Source organism: Petromyzon marinus, chromosome 2 (assembly GCF_048934315.1).
Source record: "Petromyzon marinus isolate PM22_M1 ecotype Great Lakes invasive population chromosome 2, UKy_Petmar_22M1.pri1.0, whole genome shotgun sequence".
NCBI lineage: Eukaryota > Metazoa > Chordata > Hyperoartia > Petromyzontiformes > Petromyzontidae > Petromyzon > Petromyzon marinus.
The window spans coordinates 18358354-18384019 of record NC_133668.1 but is presented as its reverse complement, the minus strand read 5'-3'; the positions used below and the strand labels follow the sequence as shown (position 1 = coordinate 18384019).

The following is a 25666-nucleotide window of genomic DNA, read 5'->3' as shown; positions in this document are numbered from 1 at the left end:
ATATCCATTATTGCCCCCTCCCCCAGCCATGCATTTGTGCGGGATACAGGGCCTACGCAGACTGTTTTGGGGGGGGGGAGCGTGACGTCAGCAGGCACACTGCGTAACGTGACGTCACCGCTCACTTGCGTGCAAAATATATCAATTATTGCGCCCCCCCCCATAAAAGTCTATTTTTTATACTTTTTGCATGGTGTACAGTCTGGAAAGTACCCACATGCCAAATTTCAAGTTTGTTGCATGTCGGGAAGTATGCTAAACATTTCGAAAAGACACATATTCACAAATTTCCCTTTTATATATATAGACTAGCACCGCTGAAAAAAATGGCTCCCAGGAGGTCGTGTGGCTAATGGAATGTGTAAAATACTTATGTTTTTGATGTGGAGGAACAGATATGGGAAAGAGGTGCATGTTATATATATTTTTAAAGACGATACTGCAATGTATGCTACTCCGGAATCAGTATGAATTGCAGTATATTGTACTAAATAGACATTTATTCCCCACTCCAGTGTCAATGCAATTCTGCAGATTTCACTTGGCTATTTTTTTTCAACCACGGTAATGGGAAGGACCCATATCGCGGATACTATTTTAATATAATCCATGGGGTAAAAACGCAGATAACCGTGGATAATAGGATGAATAGGGCCGCCGACCCCACAGCTGTGATGGATAGGAATAGCGTTTAATAGGGCCGTGGATAAAGGGGTCAGAGTAGTGAGCTGGCACTGCTGAGCTCCTGGGTCCAAATCCAGGGAGTTTCCCTGTGTATAAACCAGGTCCACGAGTGCAGGGGTTGATAGTTTCATTCCAGTCATCAATGTGTAGTGCCATAGAATCGGACACTTAGCAGCATAGCGCTTCTTGCTGGCAGGGAAGGGTATCTGCAGTTACAGCAGCTCTGACTGACAGCAGGTGACGTGATAGACCAGAGAGAGGGATATAGGGGAAAAGTTACAGATGGGGCACATGGGGGAGGCCCGGGAACCCGCTAGTAGGTTCTAGAGAGGGGGTGTGGCCGGGGCCGAGCAAGGCCACGCTGGGAGCATAAAAGGGGGCCTTGAGCGAGAGCTCGGGGCTGTCATTTGGAGTGGGATCCCGTCGTGCTGCTGGAGTCTTCGTCGCCTTCTCCATCTTCACCATCTTGGCGTCATCAGTCAGGCAGACTGCCAGCTGTCCTGACAGGGAGCGGTAGTTACTAAGTGTAAACTGTTAAGGTTGATAATAAACAGAGTGCCTCCTACTCTTAGTGTCTCTGAGTCAGTCACTACATTTGGTATCAGAAGTTTTAAAGAATTATTCAGGATGTCCAAGTCAGCCAAGAAGAAGACTCCAACTATTGTGTCCTCGGGTGAAGAGGATGATGGGGATGTTATCCCCCCGACAGCCCCGGAATCGAGGACCCTGGAGATTGGTCCTGAGGTGCCGATCCCTACGGTGCAATGTGAGAGGGACGTCGACTCCTCGCTTCGGCAGACTGGAGAAGGATGGCGCCAGCACAACGCACGTCTCGCGGTCTTGGTCTCTGCTGCGGCGGAGCTGGTTGCCCAGCTCGGGGTTGCTGTGCCTGCTGAGGATGTTGCAGCACAGGGGCACCGGGTGGGGAGCTCGACCATCCCCATCGGCCAAGCGCAGGAATCAAAATTCGGCAGCCATTTTGTCAACTGGGCGGGAAACTCTTCCCAGCAAATTCGACTTGCCGTCGGTGTCTAGTCCGGAGGTGACTTCTCTTCAAAAGCGACTGCCGTTCATCAAGAAATTTGTGGCTGCGGGGGGCGACTGGACGGCTTTTCAGAGCCGTTTCGCCACTGCTTGAGCCCTCGCGGGATGGTCCGACGAGGAAGCACTGCAGGCTCTCCCCACCACCTTGGACGACGACTCCTTGGCGGGATTTGATGTCATCCCCGCAGCGGAAAGAGCGACGCTGCCTCAAGCTTGTGCCCAGTTGGCTTCCATTTTCGACCCGCCTTCCAACGTACGTCGGAAAATTGTGCTGCGAAAATGGGAGACCGAGACGCCCCTTGCTTTTCGGAGCATGCTGCTGTCACTGGGTCACGCCGCATATCTGCGGATGGAGATGGGCGTCTCTCTGCCTGCCACGGAGGACGACTTGTCATCATTGAAGGTAGCCCGATGCATCCAAGCCCATTTATATTTACAGCGGTGGCCCGGGGTGGCCGCCTGTGCAGGGTTCTCTAAGGACGAGCCGGAGCGTCAGGAGCCGGCGCAAGCCTGCGCTTCGTTCGTTGACCAAATTAGTTCCGATGCAGTCCGGCGGGTGGCCACAGACGCGAGCTGGGCTGCGACTACTGGTTGACCTGGGGTCCTTCCCGACGCTCGCGGGCTGCGGCACGCTGACGGTCGTCAGATATTGTTCAATACCTTGGGTCCGGGTTTATTACTGTGGGTTCTCGTCGATAATTGTGAATGATCCCAGTTGGGTTTGTATTGTTCTTGTTGTTTCCGCTACGCGGAGGATGGAGGTCAACTGGGACGGCTGATTTTTTTTTTTACGAGGGGGGTGGGGTGACATAGAATCGGTCACTTAGCAGCATAGCGCTTGTTGCTGGCGGGAAGGGGATCTGCAGTTACAGCAGCCCTGACTGACAGGTCACGTGATAGAGAGGGATGTAGGGGAAAGGTTCCAGAAGGGGCACGTGGGGGAAGCCCGGGAACCCGTTAGTAGATTCTAGAGAGGGGATGTGGCCCGGGGCGGAGCGAGGCCATGCTGGGAGCATAAAATTGGGCCCTAAGCGAGAGCTCGGGACTATTGTTTGCAGTGGGATCCTGCCGTGCTGCTGGAGTCTTCATCACCGTCTCCGTCTTCACCATCTTGGCGTCGTCAGTCAGGCAGTCTGCCAGCTGTCCTGACTGGGAGCTGTAGGTACTAAGTGTGAACTGTTAAGGCTGTTAATAAACAGAGTGCCTCCTACTCTTAGTGCCTCTGAGTCAGTCACTAAAAATGTATGCACACATTGGGGGTAGTAAATGTTGGGCGATTGTAATTTGCCAAGAGGCAGAGAAGTCTCCAGTGTTATTCACAAACACTGGAAAAGGCCTGGCTACCTGTCCTCGTCCTATAAGCGACCAATCCACCACACCATGGCATTAGCTGTGATAACTGAATATGCTGACATTGAATGCTACAGGCACCATGAAGTATAACTTTACAGTTTAAAAAGTAGAAGCACTAACAACAATGTTAGCTTAAATACTTAAAGAGATCCCACTTATATATTTCCCAGGAACAGCGGTAATTAATTTTGGAGTGCCTAAATAAGCAATATTCAAAAGTCTCATTAAGTATGGTCGCAGGGTGTAGGCATAAGCTATTGACAGCCCTAATAAACCGACTTATACATGTTGTTATCAACCCAAACAAAATAGAATGTAACGTGAACAAAATGTAGACGTTTCTTAATTATCACCTAAATAGAAGTAAAACAAGCAAAGCACACAATAATTCATATCCACATTGATGACATGAGAGTATGGAATGAGAAGAACTGGGTATTAAAAAAAATAGGAAATTATCATGGTGAATACACACTGTAAGCAATGATAGGCCAAAGAAAATGTCAAACTAAATTCACAGAGAATGGCTGAACAGGACACAATAACTAGACCATAATATAGTTTTTATACATATGTGTAGTGACGTAAAAGGTGTCACTAGGGTGTTCGCACCAGCTGCTGTTACAGGAGTGCAGCTGTGCGCCTGTAACCTCTCTCTAGCACCAGAGTGGGTACAGCATGTCAGCCAGCCCTAGGGTGCGTGGTCCTGGTGGTGGCCTGAGTGAACCCGGGGAGGGCACGTGATGCTCGGCAAAGATCCAATGGGGAAGGTCTGGAAGGGGGCGTGGCCGAAGACGGAGCGAGGCCACGCTCAGGAGTATAAAGGGGTAGTCCCGAGAGAGAGCTTCGCTCGTCTGTGGAATCAAGCCTGGGTCCCACGTCTCACCGTCTCCGCGTCTTCGTCTAGAGTTAATTCGCTATTCACATAGTTAGCCACATCACCTATTATAGAACCAGAGTTATGTTCATTGTTACCTGCTAGGGAAGTTGTAAAATAAGTGTTGCCTCCCAGTCCAGAGAGTGTGTGCCTCTGTGTTGGTGAACAACACTACATATGCATGCTTTGAAAATATATTGTCCATTACATTAGGCAATGTCAATGTGTCTCCCTGCTTAAACATATGGGACAGTGCTAACTTTCCAATGGTGGGAATTCCACATTCCTTTGACAGGGGCTAGTATATCCAAAAGACAACTACTGCTGACTTCGCACTAAGCGGTTCTTGTTTTGTCAAACCTAAAGGGATGGTGTGCAGTCAACCTCCATCTGGGATTTTAACTCAAGTATTCTAACCATAGCACCACATGGCTTTAATTTATCACGGATTTTTTTTATCATGGAGGGCATTACATTCAGTTATCATATTTCACAAAGGTAGTTCATGATAGAATCAAAATTTATTAATTATAATTCACCCACTACATATTTCATTCCATGATTGTTGATGCCATTTTATGGTAATATAGCATCAAAGAGGTTTTAAAACTGAGAAATCTTTCAGAAGATGCATTTTCATATAATATACCCATTCTGTATTTTGCTGCACTGTGCTCAGTCTAAAGTGGTATATATAAATGGTCCATATAACACAGTAACCCAGTCACCATAAGTGACTCATAGACCCATAATGGATATCCAATGTGAGTCTGTAGCTAGGAATGGCTCAATAATAAGCCATTTGATGACAAAATTAACTCACATCTCCTGACTATTATTTTCTTTTAGGATTGTGGCTTAAAGTATAAGCGTCATTTGTTAGAGAATATAATTTAGCTTTTTCATATTTATCTTATCCACATTGACGATCGTTAAAAACTAGTTTAGCTGTGAATTATACATTTTTGGTAAGCAACAGCAACAGAAGGACTCGGGGAAAATGTGATTATGTATGGAAAACGTATAAAAAGAGGACAGCCAAGTAGGAGGGATGCTAGAATACTAAACATGTGGATGCATTTCGGACGTCAAGCAAGAATTCAAACGACTGGAGGAAGTAGCGGGGTACTTGTAACTGGCAGTGTTGTGAGCACGACTAATACAACTGGCAAACTATGTATCTGCGTGTGGGCAGCATTACCTGGAAAAGGGGCTTCACACGCGCACGGTTCATAGACTCCTCCAGGCTAAAGCTGAAGAGAACTTCAGCCTCTGCATCCCGTAGCAGGTAGGCTCCTTCATCTGAGAGAACAATGTCAACAACAAAGAACGTCAGAATGTCAACACGTAGGCGGTCAAACGGCCCAGCGGTCATGCTTTTGCCACTTGTTTCAGGGATTCGTGGGTAGAATCCAGCAGGTCACTCTGGTTAGAACTGAGGGTGTATTATCCGTAGAAATAAGTGCTGTCTACTCAGAACATATGTTAGAGATGCCCTGACGTGATTTGAAAGAGTGTGCCACAATTTGAAAAATTGCCAACAAATTACTCAGTGCATAGCATAATTAATCCCTATACGCAGACTATACGTCCCTGAAACATAGCACCTTTATTATAGCCCTGCACGATAAGAACGGCGCAAATACCAAAAGCACTAAATATAACTTTCACATGTTTGCATCATACGAGCCTATCTCCTACCTTTTCGGCAATCTGTACCAAAAATCTATTATATTTCTTTTGCATCTCCTGCAGCAAGATATTGCAATAGTCAGTTGTGTTTGTGTGTACATTTGCGTATGTTATGTAAAAACATGTTCTGCATTGAATCAAATTATATCTGGCTAGGTGGTGCTATGGTTAGAGCACAGTTGATACACAATTTGAAGGTTGTAAGTACAAACCTCATTCAGGGGAAGACCCAGCCTATCATCCTACTATGGTCAATAAAATAAGTATTATGATGCGAATAGCAAACAGCAGTTTTCTGATGGAAAGAAGGCCCCCGGGCATGGGAACACAGAATTTCCACGACTAATTCAGAGCCATCAACAGCACTGAGCACCATCACATGGCTTGTGTTAACAGGGAACTCACTTGAATTCTGAATTGATCCCACTCGGCTCTGTAAACATAAGGCCTACTGCTATAAAATGTGATTGCTAATTTGTACATACTCTTTGGGTCTTTCAATGAAGTCACGTAGAAAGAAAAATAATAAAAAATCACGACGTTTTGATGGCAACACAAGCAATCGTCTTCAGGTGAAAAAATATAGCAGGTGAACTGCTGACGCAGAATAAATAAAGCGAGAGAACTACTGCAGCAAGAGGTTATATAGGTTTGACATGGGTACAACCCAAGGGTAAGTGGGTGGGGCTAAATATGGAATTTACAAGTAATATATCTCGGCCAGTGTATTGCTAGAGATGAGCTTGTCAATCTGTTAATGTAACCCTACGACTACGGTGCTGAAGAAGCCATTGTATTGCTAGAGATTAGAGATTAGCATGTCAATGTGAGATGGCTCCCGCAGCAGCGGCTATGTTAATGAGACACTTTCAGCCTATTAAACAACGAAAGCCACCGCCACATCGAGGAAAAGGGAAGCAGCGGCTATGTTAGTGGGACATTTAGCCTATTAATGTAAAGACATTTAACAAGGTAATGCAACTCAGAGAGTCGGAAATAACTGTTAACATCGGCAGGTAGGATGGAAGCATCACAGCCGGTTATGACTTATCCTGGTAAATAACATCCTTCCAATTAATCGCAGTAACAGTTCTATTTCCGATGGTCTGAAATCCGTTTAGCTAAAGGGCTAAACTTTGCAGTCACACCTAAACACATACCAGTTTATGATATCATTGCCCAAGTAGACGTGGCTCTCAAGGGCCTGGGTCACATCGCTGCAGACATAGCAAGATCTGAAATCGCTGCAACCCTCAAAAATGCTAAGATGCCAGCTAGCAACCTCAGCAAAGATGAGCGTTTTGAATTATATACATAAAAAAGAGGGATGACATTGACATCCTCTCAGTCGACAAGGGCAAGGCCACTATCATCATGGATAAAATAGAATATAACAACAAAATTCAAGAACTACTCAACGACGGCAGCTACACAAAAATAAAAAGAGATCCCACCAACAGCCTCGTCATACAAACCAACAAAATCTTTTCTGATTCAACCGCATTATTTGATCAAACCAAACATTTCTCGTTGAAAGCTTCTGCTGCCAGGCCACCAAGATTATACGGCTTACCAAAAATACATAAAGTAGATACACCCCTTCGTCCCATCGTCTCTACTATCAACTCCCCCACCTACAAACTGGCTCATTTTCTGTCTGAAATCCTGCGGCCTTTCACTGGAAAAACCACCTCTGTGGTACAAAATTCTACTCACCTGGTATCGACAATCACGGGTATTTCCCTGTCCCCAGACGACCTGCTTGTCAGTTTTGATGTAGTTTCCTTATTCACCAAAGTTCCTGTACCTGACACCATCGCAATCATTGAAGACTTGGTTCATCAAGGACTAAACACTGAGGTACCCCCCATGGTGAGACACTGCTTAACCAATACATACTTCACTTGGAATGAAACTTTCTACAAACAAACTGAGGGCACCCCAATGGGCTCCCCCCTATCTCTGGTTGTAGCCAACATTTTCATGGGGACATTTGAGACTGACGCCATCCAGACTGCCACTCTGCGCCCAACCTTATGGAAGAGGTACGTGGATGACACTTTTATCATCTGGCCACATGGCCGGCCTGCTCTAGACCAATTCCTCGACCACATCAATTCCATACACCCAGCCATCAGATTTACCATGGAAGTCTAAAAAGATGGCAAGCTACCTTTTTTGGATGTCCTAATAAAAAAGAGACCTGATGGTTCAATGAGCCACGCTGTCTACAGGAAAGCTACCCATACGGATGCTTACCTGAAACCGGATTCCCACCACCATCCATCCCAGAAGAATTCCCTCATCAAGACTCTGCACCATAGAGTCCAATGCATATCCGACCAGGAACACATAGCCAGTGAACTCAAGCACGTACACCAAGCTCTTAAGGCTAATGGTTACTCTGACTACACAATCCGCAAAGCGATCACTCCAACCATGAAGAAGGACCCTCTTGAGGAGCCTTTCAAAACCATCACTTTACCCTACATTGCGGGGATCACAAAAAAGATCTCCAAAATCTTGAATAAACACAAGATCCAGGTCCGATTCAACACATTACATAAAATCCGTGATCTGGTTCCGTCTGTAAAAGATGTGATTCCGGACAAACAGTACCCTGGCGTCTACAAACTAAGTTGCCTCTGTGGTAGTAGTTACATTGGAGAAACCAAACGACATGTCTCGGACCGCATTCGTGAACATAAAGTAGACCTAAAACACGGTAGGACCAACACCTCGGCCGTGGAAGATCACTGTTATAATTCAGTAGGCTCACATGACATTGACTTCTCCAAGACAGAGGTTCTTTGCAAGCCATCTGGCTACCATGAGAGATTCGTTCATGAGGCTATCCACATATACAAACACAGAGACAATTTCAACCGAGAAGATGGATTCTGGCTTAGCAATCATTGGAAGGATTTGATAAACCATTTCGGGTATTAATTGATTGTTCACGCTTACGGTGGCTTTCAGACCGCATCCATTATTTTCGTCTCCCCCCTCCTCTTTTCCGAACATAGATAGACTCGTCCATCTGAATAACTGCCAAATCGCTCTCCGTAGTGCTAACAATAAAAAAACGCCACTTTTTTCAAATTTTCTTGCCGTGGTTTTCACACCTGATGCTGATTGCTTGTGTTGCAGTCGAAACGTTGTGATAATTGTTTTATATTTGTATTATTTTAATGTTTCCCTTCTACGTGACTTTACCGAAAGAACCCAGAATATGAATCCCTGCAGTCACGAATGCTTTAAATCAAAATTTAGATATTTAACGTTAACACTTCTGGCACCAGATTTAGTGAGTCATTCTGAGACACTATTTTGGAGGTAACAAAATTTATTTCATACTTACGTAACACCGTTACACAAGGGTCTAAATACACCTATTCTCACTCTTGTTGTGCATAGGACTACACCACACATTCTCACTCTTGTTATGGGACAATCTTTAATTGGGTCAGCGCAGCCACGTGCTGCCTGCCCACGATCTCGAAGACAGGGATGAAGAAGTAGCTCTTGGGTTCCTCTTCACACTAGACAGCCTGGATCTGTGATCGGGGCTTCCTTTTTATTCCTCTCGGCGTGGCCCGGCTCCACCCTCGGCCGCGCCCCATGTCTCAAATCTTCCTGACGGTTTCAGGCTACACCGCACCTGTTCCCTCTCTGGCTCGCCCTTCACCCATGCCTCTATCGAGAACTCTCTAGACGTACTCAGGTACTCCCCCCCCCGTGCCCCCTCGTTCACCTTTGGCCCACATTACACGTCCTCACATAGCCCCTACCACCAGCCGCCCCACCACCACACTCTTAAAGTGGCGTACTCTGTGATTCCCTGCGGCGCTGGTGGAGGTTGCAATCCCCTACTCTGTCGGTAGGACTCGTCAGGCTTCCTCCTGCTAGCACCCAGTACCATGCCCCTAGTGGCCCACTACATGGTACTGCATGGTGTGTTAGCCTCTGCACCTGTTTCACGCCACTTGGCGCGACATGCCGTAGTGATCCATTTAATATCACTACTCATGTGTAGTGACTAACTCGGAGACGATAAGACTGGAGGCACTTCTTTATTAACAAGCATAATCGGGGTTAACACTCTTAATAATTAGTCCGTCTATTGTCGGCGACGCTACTCAGCCAGGACAGTTGGCAGGCTGCCTGACTGGTGGCGCCCTAAGATGGCGAAGACGGAGACGACGACAAGAAGGATGGTGAAGACGATGAGAAGAATGGTGACAAGACTTCAGCAGCACGACGGGGATCCCACAAGCAATCGTCTTTCGGTGATTGCTTGTGTTGCGATCAAAACGTAGTGATCTATTATTTTTTATTTACGTGACTTGACCGAAAGACCCAAGAGTAAGTAATATACTGTTTAACTGCATGCCTATACTGGTCACCGTACGTCGATGGTGATTACATGTGAGCAGACAACAGACAGATACTGCGATTTTCGTGCACATAAAAATGGCAGGATATACGTGCATGTAAAATGTATGTTCATTACCCTATGAATAATTCAACTGGTAATGGATATCCATCGTAATTTATAAGCATACATTACCCCCCCCCCCCCCCCGGCCTTCGCACCTGATTGGCTCACAAGAGACGACATCACATTTATCCCTCGATTCAAGAATGATAAAGGAGGATTTTTCTACAAACTTGGCTGTCGCCTGATAAAGCTAGTTGTGATTACTGGCGAAACATCGTACTCAGATTGTAAATGTTGTGGCTTGGCTCTCCAACACACCGATGTGCTGTACGAGTGATAAATTGGCATGTTCTGTTTACGTGACAACCTTTACTAATTGGCTGTGTTGGGTGGTGGCGGGTTTAACGACAGATTTATATATTCACGTGATCTAACCCAAAAAAACCTGTATTATTGTTAGTTTTTATTCAAATTTACGATGACACACTACCCAACGAAGGAAACCCCTGGAGAATTTACATGAATTGACAGATACATTTTCAAAGCTGCTGCTGTTTTTGCAACAATGTGCCTGTGTGCGACAGACGTCGATAGCGATGAACAACAGCTGTTGCTAAGGTGCACAAGAATGGTTTGAAGAACGAATCTATTTTAAAACACTGTCAAGTATCACCGATTGTTTACATGAAATATTATATTTTATATTTTTGTTCATTGTCATTTGAAACAATTGCTGTTGCCGATAAAACAATGCTTTTGATTTCAATATGTAATAAATAAAGCAGAGAAAACCAATACATTTCAAAGTTTAATTATTCTAAAACATACAAGGAATCTAAAAAAAAGAAATTGCTAAATTTTATTCCAAGTCGATGACTTAGACGATCTATTTAGGACTCTCACAAAGCAGTCTATTACCACCGGAGATGCAATGGCTCATCGGAGGAGACATTGTGATCTCTTTATGGCTCTGAGAATTTACCTCTTTAGTCCATTATAGGGGTCCATGCACTTTTCCCCAAGCCCGGCTACGGATTGAAGTCAAACCAAAACACTGAACACTCAGAGCTGGAATTTTGCAGTTAAATTGATTTATATATTTTTTTGTGCAGTCGATGACCAGGCTGAGACCATCAACTCATTACACTTCAGATGCTGTGTTTAATGACAGGTGGCTAATTGGATTTGAATCTATGAACTCTGTGCTCTGATACACTAGAATATTGTTATATCCTTAATTCTGTATTTCACACACACTAGAACAGAAATATGTACTGTATTTTAAAAGCACTGGAATAGCAGTAGTGTATACTGTATTTTTTTGAAAGTTACTAAGGTGTAATGGGTAGCATGACTTACCATTGTGTGAAAGTGGTGAGTGAGACACTTTGGGTTGCATCCCCCACTATAGGACATAAGTGGCACATTGTGTCTAGGCCATACAAGGGCCACCCCTAGATGTAAGCAGATTTTTATTGTTCCTCAATATTGCCAGAATTCTCAGCACTTAAATATGATTACACATTGTATGTTGTTTTAATGCTGTGCTTTTTAAACTCAAGCAATAAAGATTGCAATATAGGTCAAATTTGGTTTCACATGCTCAGGGGAAATTCAGGTTTGATTCGGCAATAATGGATTTGACCCATTCCTAGTATAAATAAGCTCCTTGGAGACGTCCATTTTGTAGAAGTAGAAACTGCATTTCTATCGTCAACATATTTACAGTTCCGAACGTAATAACCGCCGCACTCGTAATTACTACGGCTATCTTCAGCCCCGATGGTTTCCAGCAAGTTCTTCTCGATCAGTCAGCCCTGATGGTTTCCAATTAGTTGTGCTCGATACAGTTGGCCGCGATGTCGTCCACCTTGGTTGTCGATTAGTCCCCGAGCAAGCGCCCGGACCACTGAGTACCGCAGGTATGGTAAACTAAGCTAACCTCAATGTTAACTACCCTTTTAAGGGGGAATATTTCAACACAAGGCAATACACAACCAAAAGGTACTATAACATCCACTGCAAATCCGTCAATGTAAGTGTCGCTGAATGACACATCCGTGCCAGCGACGCTCCTCCCCAGCGCTTTCTTGGATGACTCCGTTGCCCTCCCCCATCCTGCTGATCTTAATTGGGATCGTTCCTGATTCTTTCTTGTTAAGTCCTACAATGTTGCTCGGAGATGGCTTGGTTGTCGAGTCGACTTCACCCCAGCATCCTCTTGCAATTTGGCCCGGCCTCCCGCAGCGGTAGCAGTAGATCGCCACATGATCCCGGGTCCCGAGTCTGCCATGGTCACTGCTGTTGTCGATCATGCCTTGGGTTATTTAAATTCTGGATGGCCGCTGTCATCTCCTCTAAGGTCGCCTGAAGAACGTGACCCATTCTGGGCCCGGCGGTCGCCGCTGTTGTCGCTGCTCCTGTCGGCTCCGTTTGTCCTCTGGCTCCTCCGCTCTCCGTCATTTCTGACACCTGTGCCACCACCTGAAATGGCGTTCTAGCATTTTTGTGTGCTTGGAGGCACTTCATGAACCACATCGAAGTCTGGTTGCTCTATGGTAGGACAAGGTCGCTCCCTTAGATGAGGCCTCGCATCCGCTCCGCCACCAGTGCTTCCCAGGCCGCCTCATCCATCCACGGGAACACATTTGTGAGCGCCAATAAGGCGCTACGGTATGCCATCGGCGGCTTGCTATCCCCTCGTCATCGGGATGAAAATCGCTGCCTGGCGCTAGACGGTGTGCCATCTCTTCGTAGGCCTGTCGTAGCGTGGCACGTTGACTCTCCAGAATCGTGTAAAAGGCAGTCAGCGCTCCATCGTCAAGCACCGTGGGCAGCGCTTGAAGGGCCTCCTCCTCGCTCCATCTGCTGACTTTGACGGTAGCCTCGAATCTTTTAATAAACGCCGCCCAGTCGCTTCCGTGCGCCGTAAATTATTTCAAGGGTCCCACCCTTCCTATGCGCTCCGCCGGACCTCGGGTTGGCTCAGTGGAGGTCCTTGGTGGAAGCTCGCGTGAAACATTTTCGGCTGGGATCACCACTAGACGTAGCTCCTGCGTTGGTGAAGTGGTTGAGGTCCGCGATGCAGCTTGTGACAGTGGCCGAACAGGTTGATCGGCTCCCGCTTGCTGCACTGTGAGGGGGAGTTGCGGCTCCGGCTCTTTTGTCCAAGTCCACTGCGCTGCAAGGGGAGATGGTGGCTGCATCCACGAAGCTTTAGCTCGCTACGTGGCGGGTGGTGGCGGCTCCGTCTCTGGAATCCCAGCTCGCCGTGTGGCAAGGGGAAGCAGCGGCTCCGTCTCCAGGCCGACAATGTTGACTCAGCGCTAAGCGGGAATTTGCAGCTGCTCCGGCTCGATGACATCGGCTCCTTGGACTGCGGGGATAGGCGGATGCTCAGGTTGCCCGGTATCAGCTCTTTCCCCCTCTCTCCACGACGATCGCCGTCAGCAACCGATCAATTACGGAGGTAAGGCGGTCCCAGTCTCAGCTATCGATTTCCAACTCTTCTGTCTCAGCGATTCTGGTTCACCGGTCTGTGGCAGGGCCTCCACCTCCTTTGGGAACGTAGCTGCAGGCAGGGTCCGGGCTGTCACTTGGTTCCGGGTCTCGGGGAACCGGGGCACTTCGGGACGACGCCTCTACCTCCAATGGAGCTCCTCTCTGGGTCTTCTTTCGGGATACTGTAGACTGAATCCCACAACTGCCACCAGTGCAAAGAAGCTCCTTGGAGACGTTCATTTTGTAGAAGTAGAAACTTTATTTTTATCTTTTTCTTTGGTTCTTTCGGTAAAGTCACGTAGAATGAGAATAAAATAACAAAATAAGACAATAAAATTCTCACGACGTTTCAGCCACAACACAAGCAGCCTTCATCAGGTGAAAAAACAGAGCTGTCGGGACGACAGTGCTCCAATGAACAAAAAGATTTAACAACGCTCATTGGAGCACTGTCGTCCCAACAGCTCTGTTCTTTCACCTGATGAAGGCTGCTTGTGTTGTGGCCGAAACGTCGTGATAATTTTATTGTCTTATTTTATTTTATTATTTTATTCTCATTCTACGTGACTTTACCAAAAGAACCAAAGAAAATGAATCCTTGCAGTGACGAAAGCTTTAAATCGAAATTTATTTTTATCGTAACGTATTTACAGTTATGAGCGCAACAACCGCCACACTTGTAATTACTGCGGCTATCTTCAGCCCCGATGGTGTCCACCAAGTTGTTTCTCGACCAGTCAGCCCCGATGGTTTCCACTCAGTTGTTCTCGAACCATCGACCAAGATGTCATTCACCTTGGTCATCGATTAGTCCCCGAGCAAGCGCCCCGACCGCCGGCCTCGCTCCCCCTTATATACTTGCTCGGCCACACCCCGATCGGACAGTGACCCCATCACCACTCTACTATAACAGTGTATTCTTTATTGAATAATAAGAACAGTGTCTTCTAGCACTTTCTCTGTACAGTCCCCTACACTAGTATTTCCCGAAACCATCCCGACCACTGAAACCACAATAAGGAGGTCATGAATATAAATCCCGGGTGGGGGTAAACTCAGCGCACCATCCCTGTGTCGTCAATAAAATAGGTATGCCTGTGTAGGGGATTCAATGGAGCTCACCCATCAAAGTCTCAGGCCTGCTGTTGAGCGGGGAGACACTTTGACCTGGAATGTTTAACTTGACCACACGACTCACCTAGGAACCGCTGCTGCTTAGCGCTGTCTTCAAGCCAGTTGGGCATCACGATGTTCTTGACGACGGAGATGGCCGTTAAAAACTTGACGGTACGAGTCACCTTGTTGGCGACCAGGTGGGTGCACTTGTGCACGCTTTCGGCGACCTCTCCACCAAGGAAATAAAGTTTCTGGCGGAGAAGCAAGAGAAGGCGATGTACATTGGGCAAACAAAAAAGTGTTCTTTTGAACATGAGGATGCTGAGTTGTGAACTACAGATGACTTTGTCATGTTTTGCTGCCATTTGTTAATTTGTTTATTAATTTTAGATTTTTCTTGGGAGTAGGGTTTTCGTTTGCTTAATATGTTGGACTTCTTTTGCACTGTGCATAGTCAACCTCGTATATGGGATTTGGTCCTTATATATAATTAATGTACAACGTTGTGAGATTCTGTTGGCATGAATTACGCTATATAAAATGAAAGTATTATTATTAAGCCAAAGAAATTCCCTGCTCAAATAGACATTGGGGCGATATTCATATCTGTTGGTTGAACCAGGTCGGTGGTGACAATTCCACATTACCGTTGTGCGAGCAGTTTATTATGAATACTACCAACGGAACGAAAAAGTGGCACTTGTTTGGTCAATTATGGCAAGACGATGCGTTAACCCCAGACCGTGATTTAAACTCGCAACCTTCCAATTGTGAGTCAAGTGCTATTTACCACAGCACCAACTGGACACATTGGGATGTTGCATCTTAAGGGTCAAATTACTTACAGATAAAGGTGTATTGCCAAACCCCTATTCACTTCTGCATAAATTCACCTTTTTCATTGCAGTTGCTATGGTAACCTGTGAGTAGGAGTACTTTATTTAAAGCTAATGGAGGATTACTAGACAGTGTAAGCCACATAAAGAACGTAAAACATTTAACGAGGATATAATTTTTCTACAAATGATGGTATCACTGATTTGTGTTTGTGCATATGCATTCATACTACAATGCGGTTTCAGGAAAGGGCAGTCCTGCACAGATGCCATATTTTCTGTCCGTCTGCTACAGCACAGCAGAGGTGTAGGGAATTCCAACAAGACCTACATCTCTGCTTTATTGACCTGGTCAAGGCCTATGATACGATCAGTAGGCCTGGGCTCTGGGTTGTTCTTTGTGCTTTCGGAGTCTATGACTTTCTGCTCACGATCATTAAGGACCTTCATGATGGTGACCGGGCCCGGGTAAAACTACGTGGCCGGGAGTCGGAGCCATTCCCTGTACACCTTGGGGTGTGACAGGGTGTGACAGGGATGTCCTCTGGCTCCTACATTATTTAACATCTATTTTGACCACGTAGTTCGTGAAACCTTCAATAGCTGTACCGGAGGAATTTCCATTTGTTACAGATACAATGGGAGGCTGATCGATGCCTGGGTGCGGTCAAGGGATGGTTCCCTATTGCTCAACCATGTTATGAATGCCGATGATCTGGTAATTGCTGCTCACTCAGAGGAGGAGTTGGAGGCGTTGATGCTGAACCTGGAGCTTGCCACTAAGAGGTGGGGCCTTACCATCAGCCCCACCAAAACTAAGCACCTGCCTGGGTATTTTGTACCATCGGACACTCCATCCCCACAACTCCCAATTGGTGATAGGCAGGTGTGGAGAGAGTGGAGAGTTTCCCATACCTGGGAAGTGTGATCAGGACCGGCTCTGGTTTAACAGCAGAGGTCTCACTCCGAATCAGTTGAGCGGCATTATCGTTTCATCGGTTACGTAACGCTGTGTGGAAGCTACCTCGTCTGTCGCTCCGCACGAAGCTTCAGGTCTTCTCGGCCACAGTCATTCCTTCCCTTCTCTATGCTTGCGAAACGTGGACCCCCCTAATGGAAAATCTTCCCCGGTTTGAAAGATTTAGGCTGGCCTGCCTACGATCCATCCTGGGTTTAACCAGGCTGGATTGTGTGAGCTCACAAATCCATGAAACATCTGGACAAAGTCCCATCGGTGAGCTCCTCCGGCAGGCAAGGCTGCGTTGGCTGGGTCATGTAGCTCGCATGCCTAAACAGATGTTGTTCGGCCGGCTCAAGGGGGCTAAACGGGCGCGGCACGGGCTAGAGAAGAGATGGAGTGATGTGGTACAGGAGGATGTGGAGCTGAGTGGACTTGCCAATGACTGGTACCAGCGGTGTCAAGATCGGCCTCTGTGGAGGCTTGTGAAGGACGCTAGTGGGCAGTTGGAGGCAGTAGCCCTCCAACAACAACGGAGTGCGGAGGAGCGACGCTCACAACAACGAGCGGAGCGCCGGGTGGCTAAAGCACAGCAAGTTGGCACAGTAGGGGGCACAGGTGGTGTATCAGCCAGTCGTCTCAGTCAGTCGAGCTGTGGCATCTGGGTCTGCCCTGTGACCTCCTGCCAGCGGGCGTTCGACACTTCACGTGGCTTTAAAGTGCACATAGCCTGGCACAAGCGTCGTGGTGACATCACCACCACTTAGTGGCGAATGGCGGTTGTTGTTGATACTACAAGCTGACATTTTGTAAAATTTTCCCACTGCTGCCATCTTTGAATTTAGTATATCAGTAAAATGGTAGAATATAAAAAGGTGACTTTTTCAATGTGAAACCTTTCAATAGAAAATCAACGAATATTTAAGGGCTAAATCTCAAATGATAGGGCCACATGGCACAGTTGGTAGAGCATGCAACTCACAGCCACATGTTTGTAAGTTAAAATCTGAGACAGGGGTTAATTTTGCCCATAATTTCTGTGGTAAATTATAAATTATAATAGTACCTTTTGCATGTATGTAGGTATGTTTAACTTATTTCACATGTCTACTGGATATCTGTGAAAAAGAGCTTCATAGCTCATCGGATTCCTCCAATCTAAAAAACTATTCTGATATAGCTATTTTCGGCAATACTTCAGCAATGCCGATTGAGAGGAGCACCCACAACAGTATGAGAAGGCAGGCACTTTGTCTGTGACCTTACACATCCATATCTGCTACACAGCATGCCTGTGGCAGTGAATGATGGACGAAGGTGTTGACATTGGCAATGCTGTCAAGGTTGCCAATAGCACTGTGTGGATGAAGTGTGCCTGCTGCCTCTCTCACAACCTTCATGTACTCGTGCACTTGGAAGAGCTCAAAGCCAGTGAAGATCACCCGGTGAGTGGCATCGCCCGGACCACGGCGTTGGGAAAGCGAACCCTCCTCCAGCCTGCACATGGGAGCACAGGGATGTACGGAGACATGATGAAGAATTAGTGGTGTCAATCAAGCAATTCATGAGGTGTCAGGCATGAAAGATGCGATGAATATACAAAAGAATAAGGGCTATTTCACCACTTCGAGATAAATTTCATACAATGTTCTTCGACTGCTTGAATGGTTCCCACAGCGGTCATGAAGGACTCTTGCCTAAAATCAGCCAGTGTGTGCTGATGAGAAACCGAAAGCCAAATTAGTCCAGAGGTTTCAGTTTCAATGTTAATAACAGATACTGGTCTAGAAGGTCCTTTAGCTGAGGGACCTGAATATGATTTGTCAGTTTAATTAAATATTGTGTATTACTTTCATCACTCACAATCCACCAAGCCGGTGCATAATTATTCCATTTAAAAAAATGTTTTAAAGAGAAAGGGCATAAAAATACTAAAATTATTAGTTAAAATTAAGCTAGAAATTAAAATCAAAAGTGTATGAGCAAATAAAATATTAATGGTCAACTGCATACTTTCTAATTGTGAAAGATAATCCAACACACTGTGTAGTGTTAAGGTAAGGGAATCATATGTGGCTATAGTAACCAGTTGGGCATTGGTATGCAAAGAGCACCCAATAAAAGATTAGAAGGCCATGAGTTGGCTGAGCCCATTATTCCAATGGGCCTGATAAAATTATTACTACTTAGTGAGAAGTTGTCTTTTGGAAAAACGGGTCCCTGTCATAGGGATATCAAATTTCCTCCAGTCAGAATTTTTGTTGTAAACGAATAACACCAATGAACATTTAAGTGACTCAAAGTGTGTGTTCCTGTTCTAATGAGCAATGTGTTTGTGAGCAATGTGCTCTTTCAATAAGCAATGTGCTCACTAGAGCATGCAGACACTGTGTGACAGCGATGAGTGAGTCGTGGAAATTCCACTTTCCCATGGCTGGAGCCAATAGTTTGGATTTTAATATCTTATCTAAAATAAACATTAGGCGTAGGTATAGGGAGTGGGTTAATAACTATATAGCTTCCATATAAACAGACACCATCATAAGATGAATTATCTGGCATGTTTGTAAAAACAACATGTCAATCTGAAGCATAACTTCTTATAAAGTTTTACGACCCTATCATTTTTTTATCACACTTGAAAGGGTTAGAGGCTCTGCTGTTATTTAAGAGTGGTTATTGGGACCTGCGAGGGTCCTTTCGGGATGGCAATTCAAGTACAGTGGTAAACAGGGTCCAAGATATTTTCATCTGTCATGTAAATCAAGTAGAGTACATGTGTTGCAATAACCTACAGCACTACATATTGGCAGCGATTTGCATGAACACCAAGTTATCATGTTACCAAGGGAGTGCCCATTAATATATGGGCATTCCTCGATGAACGGAACAGACCTGTTCCTGAAAAGTTGTCCAAAAAGTCATATTCCGTATATATCAAACCTATTTTCCCATTGGCTTCCATTGTATAATTGGAGATGCGTTCCTACAAAAAAAATTAGGCCCCAAGACGTAACAAAATCGCACTTAACAATGCAGAGTATTTTTTTATAAGAAAACACCTTAATGGCAATTCAATACATGTTATGATAGAATATTAATACCGAAAATAAGTCACAAAATAAAACATACTGTATAGTACATAATTATATAGCACTTCTGCTATGACTTGCACTTAATGGCCTCTTCCCAGACACGTTGACAATTTTACTGAAACGTTATGAAAGGATGATCAACACAAAGGAGTGAACAAAAACAAGACGAGGCTGGGCGGCATGGAGAGTGTGGGAACCCAGTGCAGTGTAAACAGTGCAGTATTCCGGCAAAGTGTTGCTCTTATGGTTGCAAAAGATTCAGGAGGATGCATCAATAACATTCCATGATAAAAATCAAAGCAGCAATAAATGTACACGGGAGCTAAAAGCGTGTGTGAAAGGGGGACAGTGTAGAATTTAAAAATAATGTCATGATGGTACCTGGGTTTCTTTACAGATGACTGAATACCATCCGAGAGTTTTCTTTTGGGAATATTTCTGGATGCCTGAAATGTAAAGCAGTCAAATGTTAAACGGTTGCGTGTTGGCAGTTTTATTAGACCGCACAAATTATTGATGGCATCAGCATCCCTGTACTGCTGTGATTAGAAAATACATTTTGAACATCAGAAAGATTACGAACGACAGGGGCCAATTTGGCCCACCTCGCTCGTTAGGCCAGACCAGGAAACTGCAGACAAGCTGGAAGGAAGGGAGCCAGGAAAAAGCACAATCGCCCAAGCTCTGTGGTCTGCAATAGAGGGGGGGCAGATACTAGTGATGTATAATCTAAATTAAGTTCTATGTGGGAATAAATTAAGAGTGGTTAAAGCATGTGACTTCCAACTTGAGAGTAACTCAGCTTATCATCTCCCTTAGGGGTGGATGAAATGAGTCAGCACTTTGAAAGGTCAACAGTGGTCCTCTGATGGAGAGATTTGTGTCTGCTTTGAGAATGAGGAATTTCCACCATTGATTCAGCGTCACGGGTTTAGACGCGCACTGCACCATGTGCACTTGGAGCATGGAGACACTAACTTTTTGGTCTATAGCGACAGGGTATCCATTGGAAGTATCATCCATTATTATTTTTAATATAGAAAGTTATACAAATAATTTCCTTATGGTTTGAAATATTGGCAAAAAAAATGTGTAAGAATATAATTAGAGTAATTTGCCTATTGAAAGTCTACCCATGGAATGAGAATGTGGAAATTCCACCACTGGCTCAGGGGTGCTTTGGAATGCTCATTTAAGCAAACAACATATGACTAGCTATCGCTGCATAGCAAACACTTTAAATTGATAGGTGTTTTTCTCTACGAATAAAAAATGAAACTAACGTTCACTTAGACGACCTCAAGCCCATGCTGAGAGTATTCCTGTCATCCACGACTTGACTTCTTGAACCCACAATGATTAGCTAGCAATAAATCACCGACATTAAAACTGTACCATATAATATTCATTGCTAAACCAAACTGTCTACTTTTAATCAAATGAGTAAGAGTAGTGTTCTTTCCTGCTACCCACCCTACGCCAGTGGTTGAAATTCCACATTCTCATAACAGATGCGAATCCCTTGACTAGCCAGCAACAATTTACATCCTGAAAAAGTGCAACTAATTTTATCAATCCTGAGTGGAAGATCGATCTCTGACTGGGATTTTAACTCGCAACTTCTAATTGTACGTCACACATTCCGACCACAGGGCCGGATAAAAAGCATCACAATCTCAAAATATATGTAAAGACAGAGGGAGAAAAGGATGATGGAGCTAAAAACAGCTGAAACCTGCAATGAACACTGATTTTCCATGCCTCTGAATATTTGACTGCAAGGCAGCTTCAAGCCTGCTTGCGTTTAGCTCATCCTTCCAAAGCCAGTCACTGAATACCTTGAATGGCTTTTTTACCATCTGCCTATTCACTGAAACTATAAAGGTGTAGGTCATAAAATCATAACTTGCCATCTCAGAAAATGTGATTCCCAAATTCTCGGTACACGTCAGTCAAGGAGCACACTAAAAGTGAGGTTGTTGGACTGGCCAATATCACCTTGAAGCCCAAATAGTGAGGCTGCAAGTTATCAAAGAAAATGGGAATATTTTAAACAGATTGCTAACTCATCTGTGCATAAGTCTGAGTGTTAAAACCTTGCATGCATGAGCTTTGAAGCTTTCCTATGTCATTAAATCACTCTACTGCTCAAACAAATGTGGATGATCATTTTAATTACTCCAAGTTTAGAGTTCCTCCAATGTTATGCATTAAATTGTGCATAAAATTAGAATGAAATTTGGTACACTATGAAGTTTTTATAGCAAAATATAGGACTGAGTATGTAGTTTTGAAACTGCAACATTTAAACAAATCCATTATTTCTAATGGCAAATCACTATAAGCTTCAAATAAATATTTTTTTCTGGAAGGTTGAGCCCACGCTAGTGTTGAATTTACAAACGAAATTATCACCGTGTTATTATTATTCTTTTGTTTTATTTTTCTACCTACGTGACTTTACCGAAAGAACCAAAGAGTATGGATTCCTGCAGTCACGAAAGCTTCAAATCAAGATATCACTTTGTATTTATTTTTACTCAAGTCAATGGCGACGAGGGGATGAAAATGTCCAAGCGAGATGATGACCGAGCCTACTGCAAGAGACAATTAACGAGCCTGAATGAAGGCACGCACATTGGTAAGTAATTTAGATACAGATGTAACGTTTGATTAATGCACTGAGTACGTTATTGGTGGGGGATGAGCGTGATAGGAGATGATAGGAGATGAAAGGGAGGGCGGAAATGTTGTTGACTTATCCAACGGTAAAATCAAACCTGAAAGCCTCATTCCTTTGACATGGGAGAATTAACCCTGTCGCCAATTCTGACCATCAAGCCTACTGCTTATCAATGTTGATGTTTAATGCAGCATTTTCATATAATTAAGCATGCAGCTTTTTCATGCTTAATTTACACAGGTGTGAGAATTTTTTTTATGATGCTTTTGTTACCACTTCTCTCCCCACTTGCCAAATTACCTTTTGTAAATTTCCTATGCACGAGCTGTGCAGCGGCTTCAGACTCAAATGCATTTTAAAGCTATTTAAATTCAAATTGTGTAGCATTATGCAACCCTTCATTCATTGTTTCGTCGTTATTTCATCCACAATATCACAGATAAGAAGTCGAATCAAACCCATAGACAATGCAGTGCATCAAAGAATGGGATTTTTGGTGACAATAATGAGATTTTCAGGATATGGTGAACTCTATTTGTGGAATTCTATGGGGACAACTACCTAAACATGTGCAATGGTTGTGTATAAATACATCGAAATGCAAAGACACGCTGGAATAAAATAGTTATATTTACTGCATGTGGAACAAATATTAATATTTAATCATAAGCACAATATTGTATTGTCAAAATAAAACAAAAAATACAACACATTAATTAAACATTGTAATCCAAATGAACAAAACTATTAATGAATATTGATTATTCACAAAGTGGAACTGTCATGTTTCTGGTAAAAAATTATATGAAATGTGCATGAGGACAAGATCTTCAGCTGTTCACCTGCATGCTTATTACTAATAATTGCAAACGTTCACAGGACAGAAGCATAAACTTACCAGCAGCGCTTCTTTTGAGATTCTTATTGGAACCTTCCAAGAAACTATGGTTGATTTCATTGGAGAAAAAGAACATCCATCATATAAAGTTAAACATTAAAATCTCAAGTTTATATTGAAAGCAGCGTTTTCAAAGTGAACACATTTTATAAATGTACAACGACCACAATAAAACACAAAATATATATATAAGAACCAAAGAATACAAAATATATGTCCAATGTCCATTTTCGTTGGAGTAAAATGCATTTAACCAATGCCAACATATTAGATTTCTTAAGTATCAAATATCATTAATTGCAATGATACAATCTGGCTGGAAATGTGTTTCTATTCAAATAAAGCCAAAAAGACAACAGAAGTACCTGGATAGTGTATAGTGGGTGTGTGGCAATTGATTTAAATTATAAATACAAACAGTAATTCAGAGAAAGAATAATTGTTTGGGAGTTGACATACAATACAATGAAAAAAGTTTGAAATGGTCCATAAACACATTAAAAGTATTTCTATATAATTTACACAAGCTCTCAACATGTCCTCTGGGATATGTCAAGTATGTTTATATGGCAAGAGTAAAGCATTGGCAATAGAGTGGGGGAGGGGTGGGAGCCACCTTTTAAATGTGTAGCTAAATTACTGTACAGGCATACCTCTTCTAGCACTGCCTCTCATAATGCTGTTTCGTTATAACGCTTTTAGTCCTGGAGGAAAATTCCTAAGCAGATAAACCTATATATGGAAGAAAGTTGGCGTGGCTTTGCTCGTAGGCGTCTTTGCCCATATATGGTCTTGTGAAACCTGAATCGAGGTGTCTAATGTATCGATTCTGCTCATAGTTGATCCGACAACCACATTACAGAATTGATTAATCATGGGTTAATCACTGCATCGATTCATTGGCGATCCATGGAAAGAGTTATCCCATTGATTAGTGTAGTTTCCCATGGAATGTGTGTTTACGGCCGATGGTGGTTAATCTTACTCAAATTCTGACCGAATGCACTTGTGAGGACATAACTTATTGCATTCTTTAATATCAATGGTATTCAAAGTTATGTATTTTTAATTCATAAAATCCTTATATATTTAGCATTTGTTACCATAACATTATTAAGGTATTTACCGATACTCCCATGAAGACCTCATATATTGCCCATAGGTAAAACATAGCGCTGTCGGTAACGCATCTCCATCGGAACCATGCTATGACGTCCTTATAGCGCTGTTTTGTTTTGTGCTCCGTTGACCAAGAAGGCATCCTGAGCGTGATGAGAGGCGTGCCTTTACACAACTTCCAGTACCTTATTGTAATGGTCTCATATAATTTATTTCATGAATACAACGAATGATATTTATGTAATAATCAAGTTTATGAGCAGGTTATATTTGCAGGACGTTTTGCTTGAGACAGGCGTTCAATCACGTATTTTTGCATTTTTGTATGCGGCAGCAAGCTAGGCAGAACACAACATGACACCACTCACTCATCCACTGCAAGGCCAGCTAAACACTGCATTTTATGCACTGCCTCCTCAATTCACATCTTAGTCAAAGGAAGTTAGGCATTCTTACCCACATTGTAATCCACCAACCTCGCATCCACAGCATCAGAATGTGCACAAGTGGCATCAAGCCTGGCAAATCCCTGAATCGTGTAATGAACATTATCGTGCTATTATGCACATTACAGATATACTGTGATCATATAGGAGCATACATTCGCTCTTCAGGGTATAAAAAGAGTAGCCATGGAAGGTTAACTTACATGGTGTTTTTTTTTTCCAATGCATCGATACAAATCTACTTTAAAATAATTGTTTTTGAAATTTCTCCCCACCCCCCATCATCAACAGCTACAATTCTGCAATTTGCACGTTTCAGCTTCAACAGACTGCACGAATAAAGCTAATTAAAAGTGAAAATAATCTGGTCTGGGGCATTTGAGAGATAAGAACAAAATTCCAAGTCACACAACTCCTTTGGCAGCCCTCAGCCAAGTGTAGAAATTCCACATTCCTATGGTGGGACCGGTCTGTCACGAGGGGTGGAATCAACATACGCTTTATGCTTACCAAGCAGATTGGCCACCAGCTGGCGATCTGGAGCGAAGGGGTCTGCGAGGCTGAAGGTGGTGTAGCGCACATGCTGAGGCTGCCTCAGGGCTTCTAGGTTTCCCGCGAGCACGTCACAGAGCCAAGTGATGTTCACGCATGGCACACGCCACTCGCGTGCCTTCTCAAACTTCATGCCGCTCGGGCTGCATGCGTTGGTGACAGACAGAGACGTTCATATTATTATGATCAGCACCTTCATAGGCAGATACAGGCAAACGTCATCTATTTTTACATCAAGTCGTAACGATTTCACACATTAAAGGTTTTATTTTGCACACAAAAACTATGGTGGGGACTAAGGCCTGCCCATGCCATATTGGGCATGGGGGTTCTTTGACCACAATCTCGACCACACTGTTGTCAGTGCGGCT

The 25666-nt window shown here is 44.0% G+C and overlaps 1 protein-coding gene across 3 annotated transcripts in view; it reads right to left on the bottom strand.

The window, feature by feature from the left end:
- The window catches only part of PAXIP1 (PAX interacting protein 1), an 86774-nt gene that overhangs the window by 19254 nt on the left and 41854 nt on the right, over window positions 1-25666 (bottom strand). For all 3 annotated transcript variants that reach the window (XM_076068533.1, XM_076068534.1, XM_076068540.1), the window contains exons 12-17: window positions 25254-25438; window positions 23179-23222; window positions 19979-20043; window positions 17897-17999; window positions 14791-14959; window positions 5160-5260 (exon numbers count right to left, since the gene is read on the bottom strand). In XM_076068533.1, coding sequence (XP_075924648.1) covers window positions 5160-5260; window positions 14791-14959; window positions 17897-17999; window positions 19979-20043; window positions 23179-23222; window positions 25254-25438 — 667 coding nt within the window. The remainder of the gene's footprint in view (window positions 1-5159; window positions 5261-14790; window positions 14960-17896; window positions 18000-19978; window positions 20044-23178; window positions 23223-25253; window positions 25439-25666) is intronic.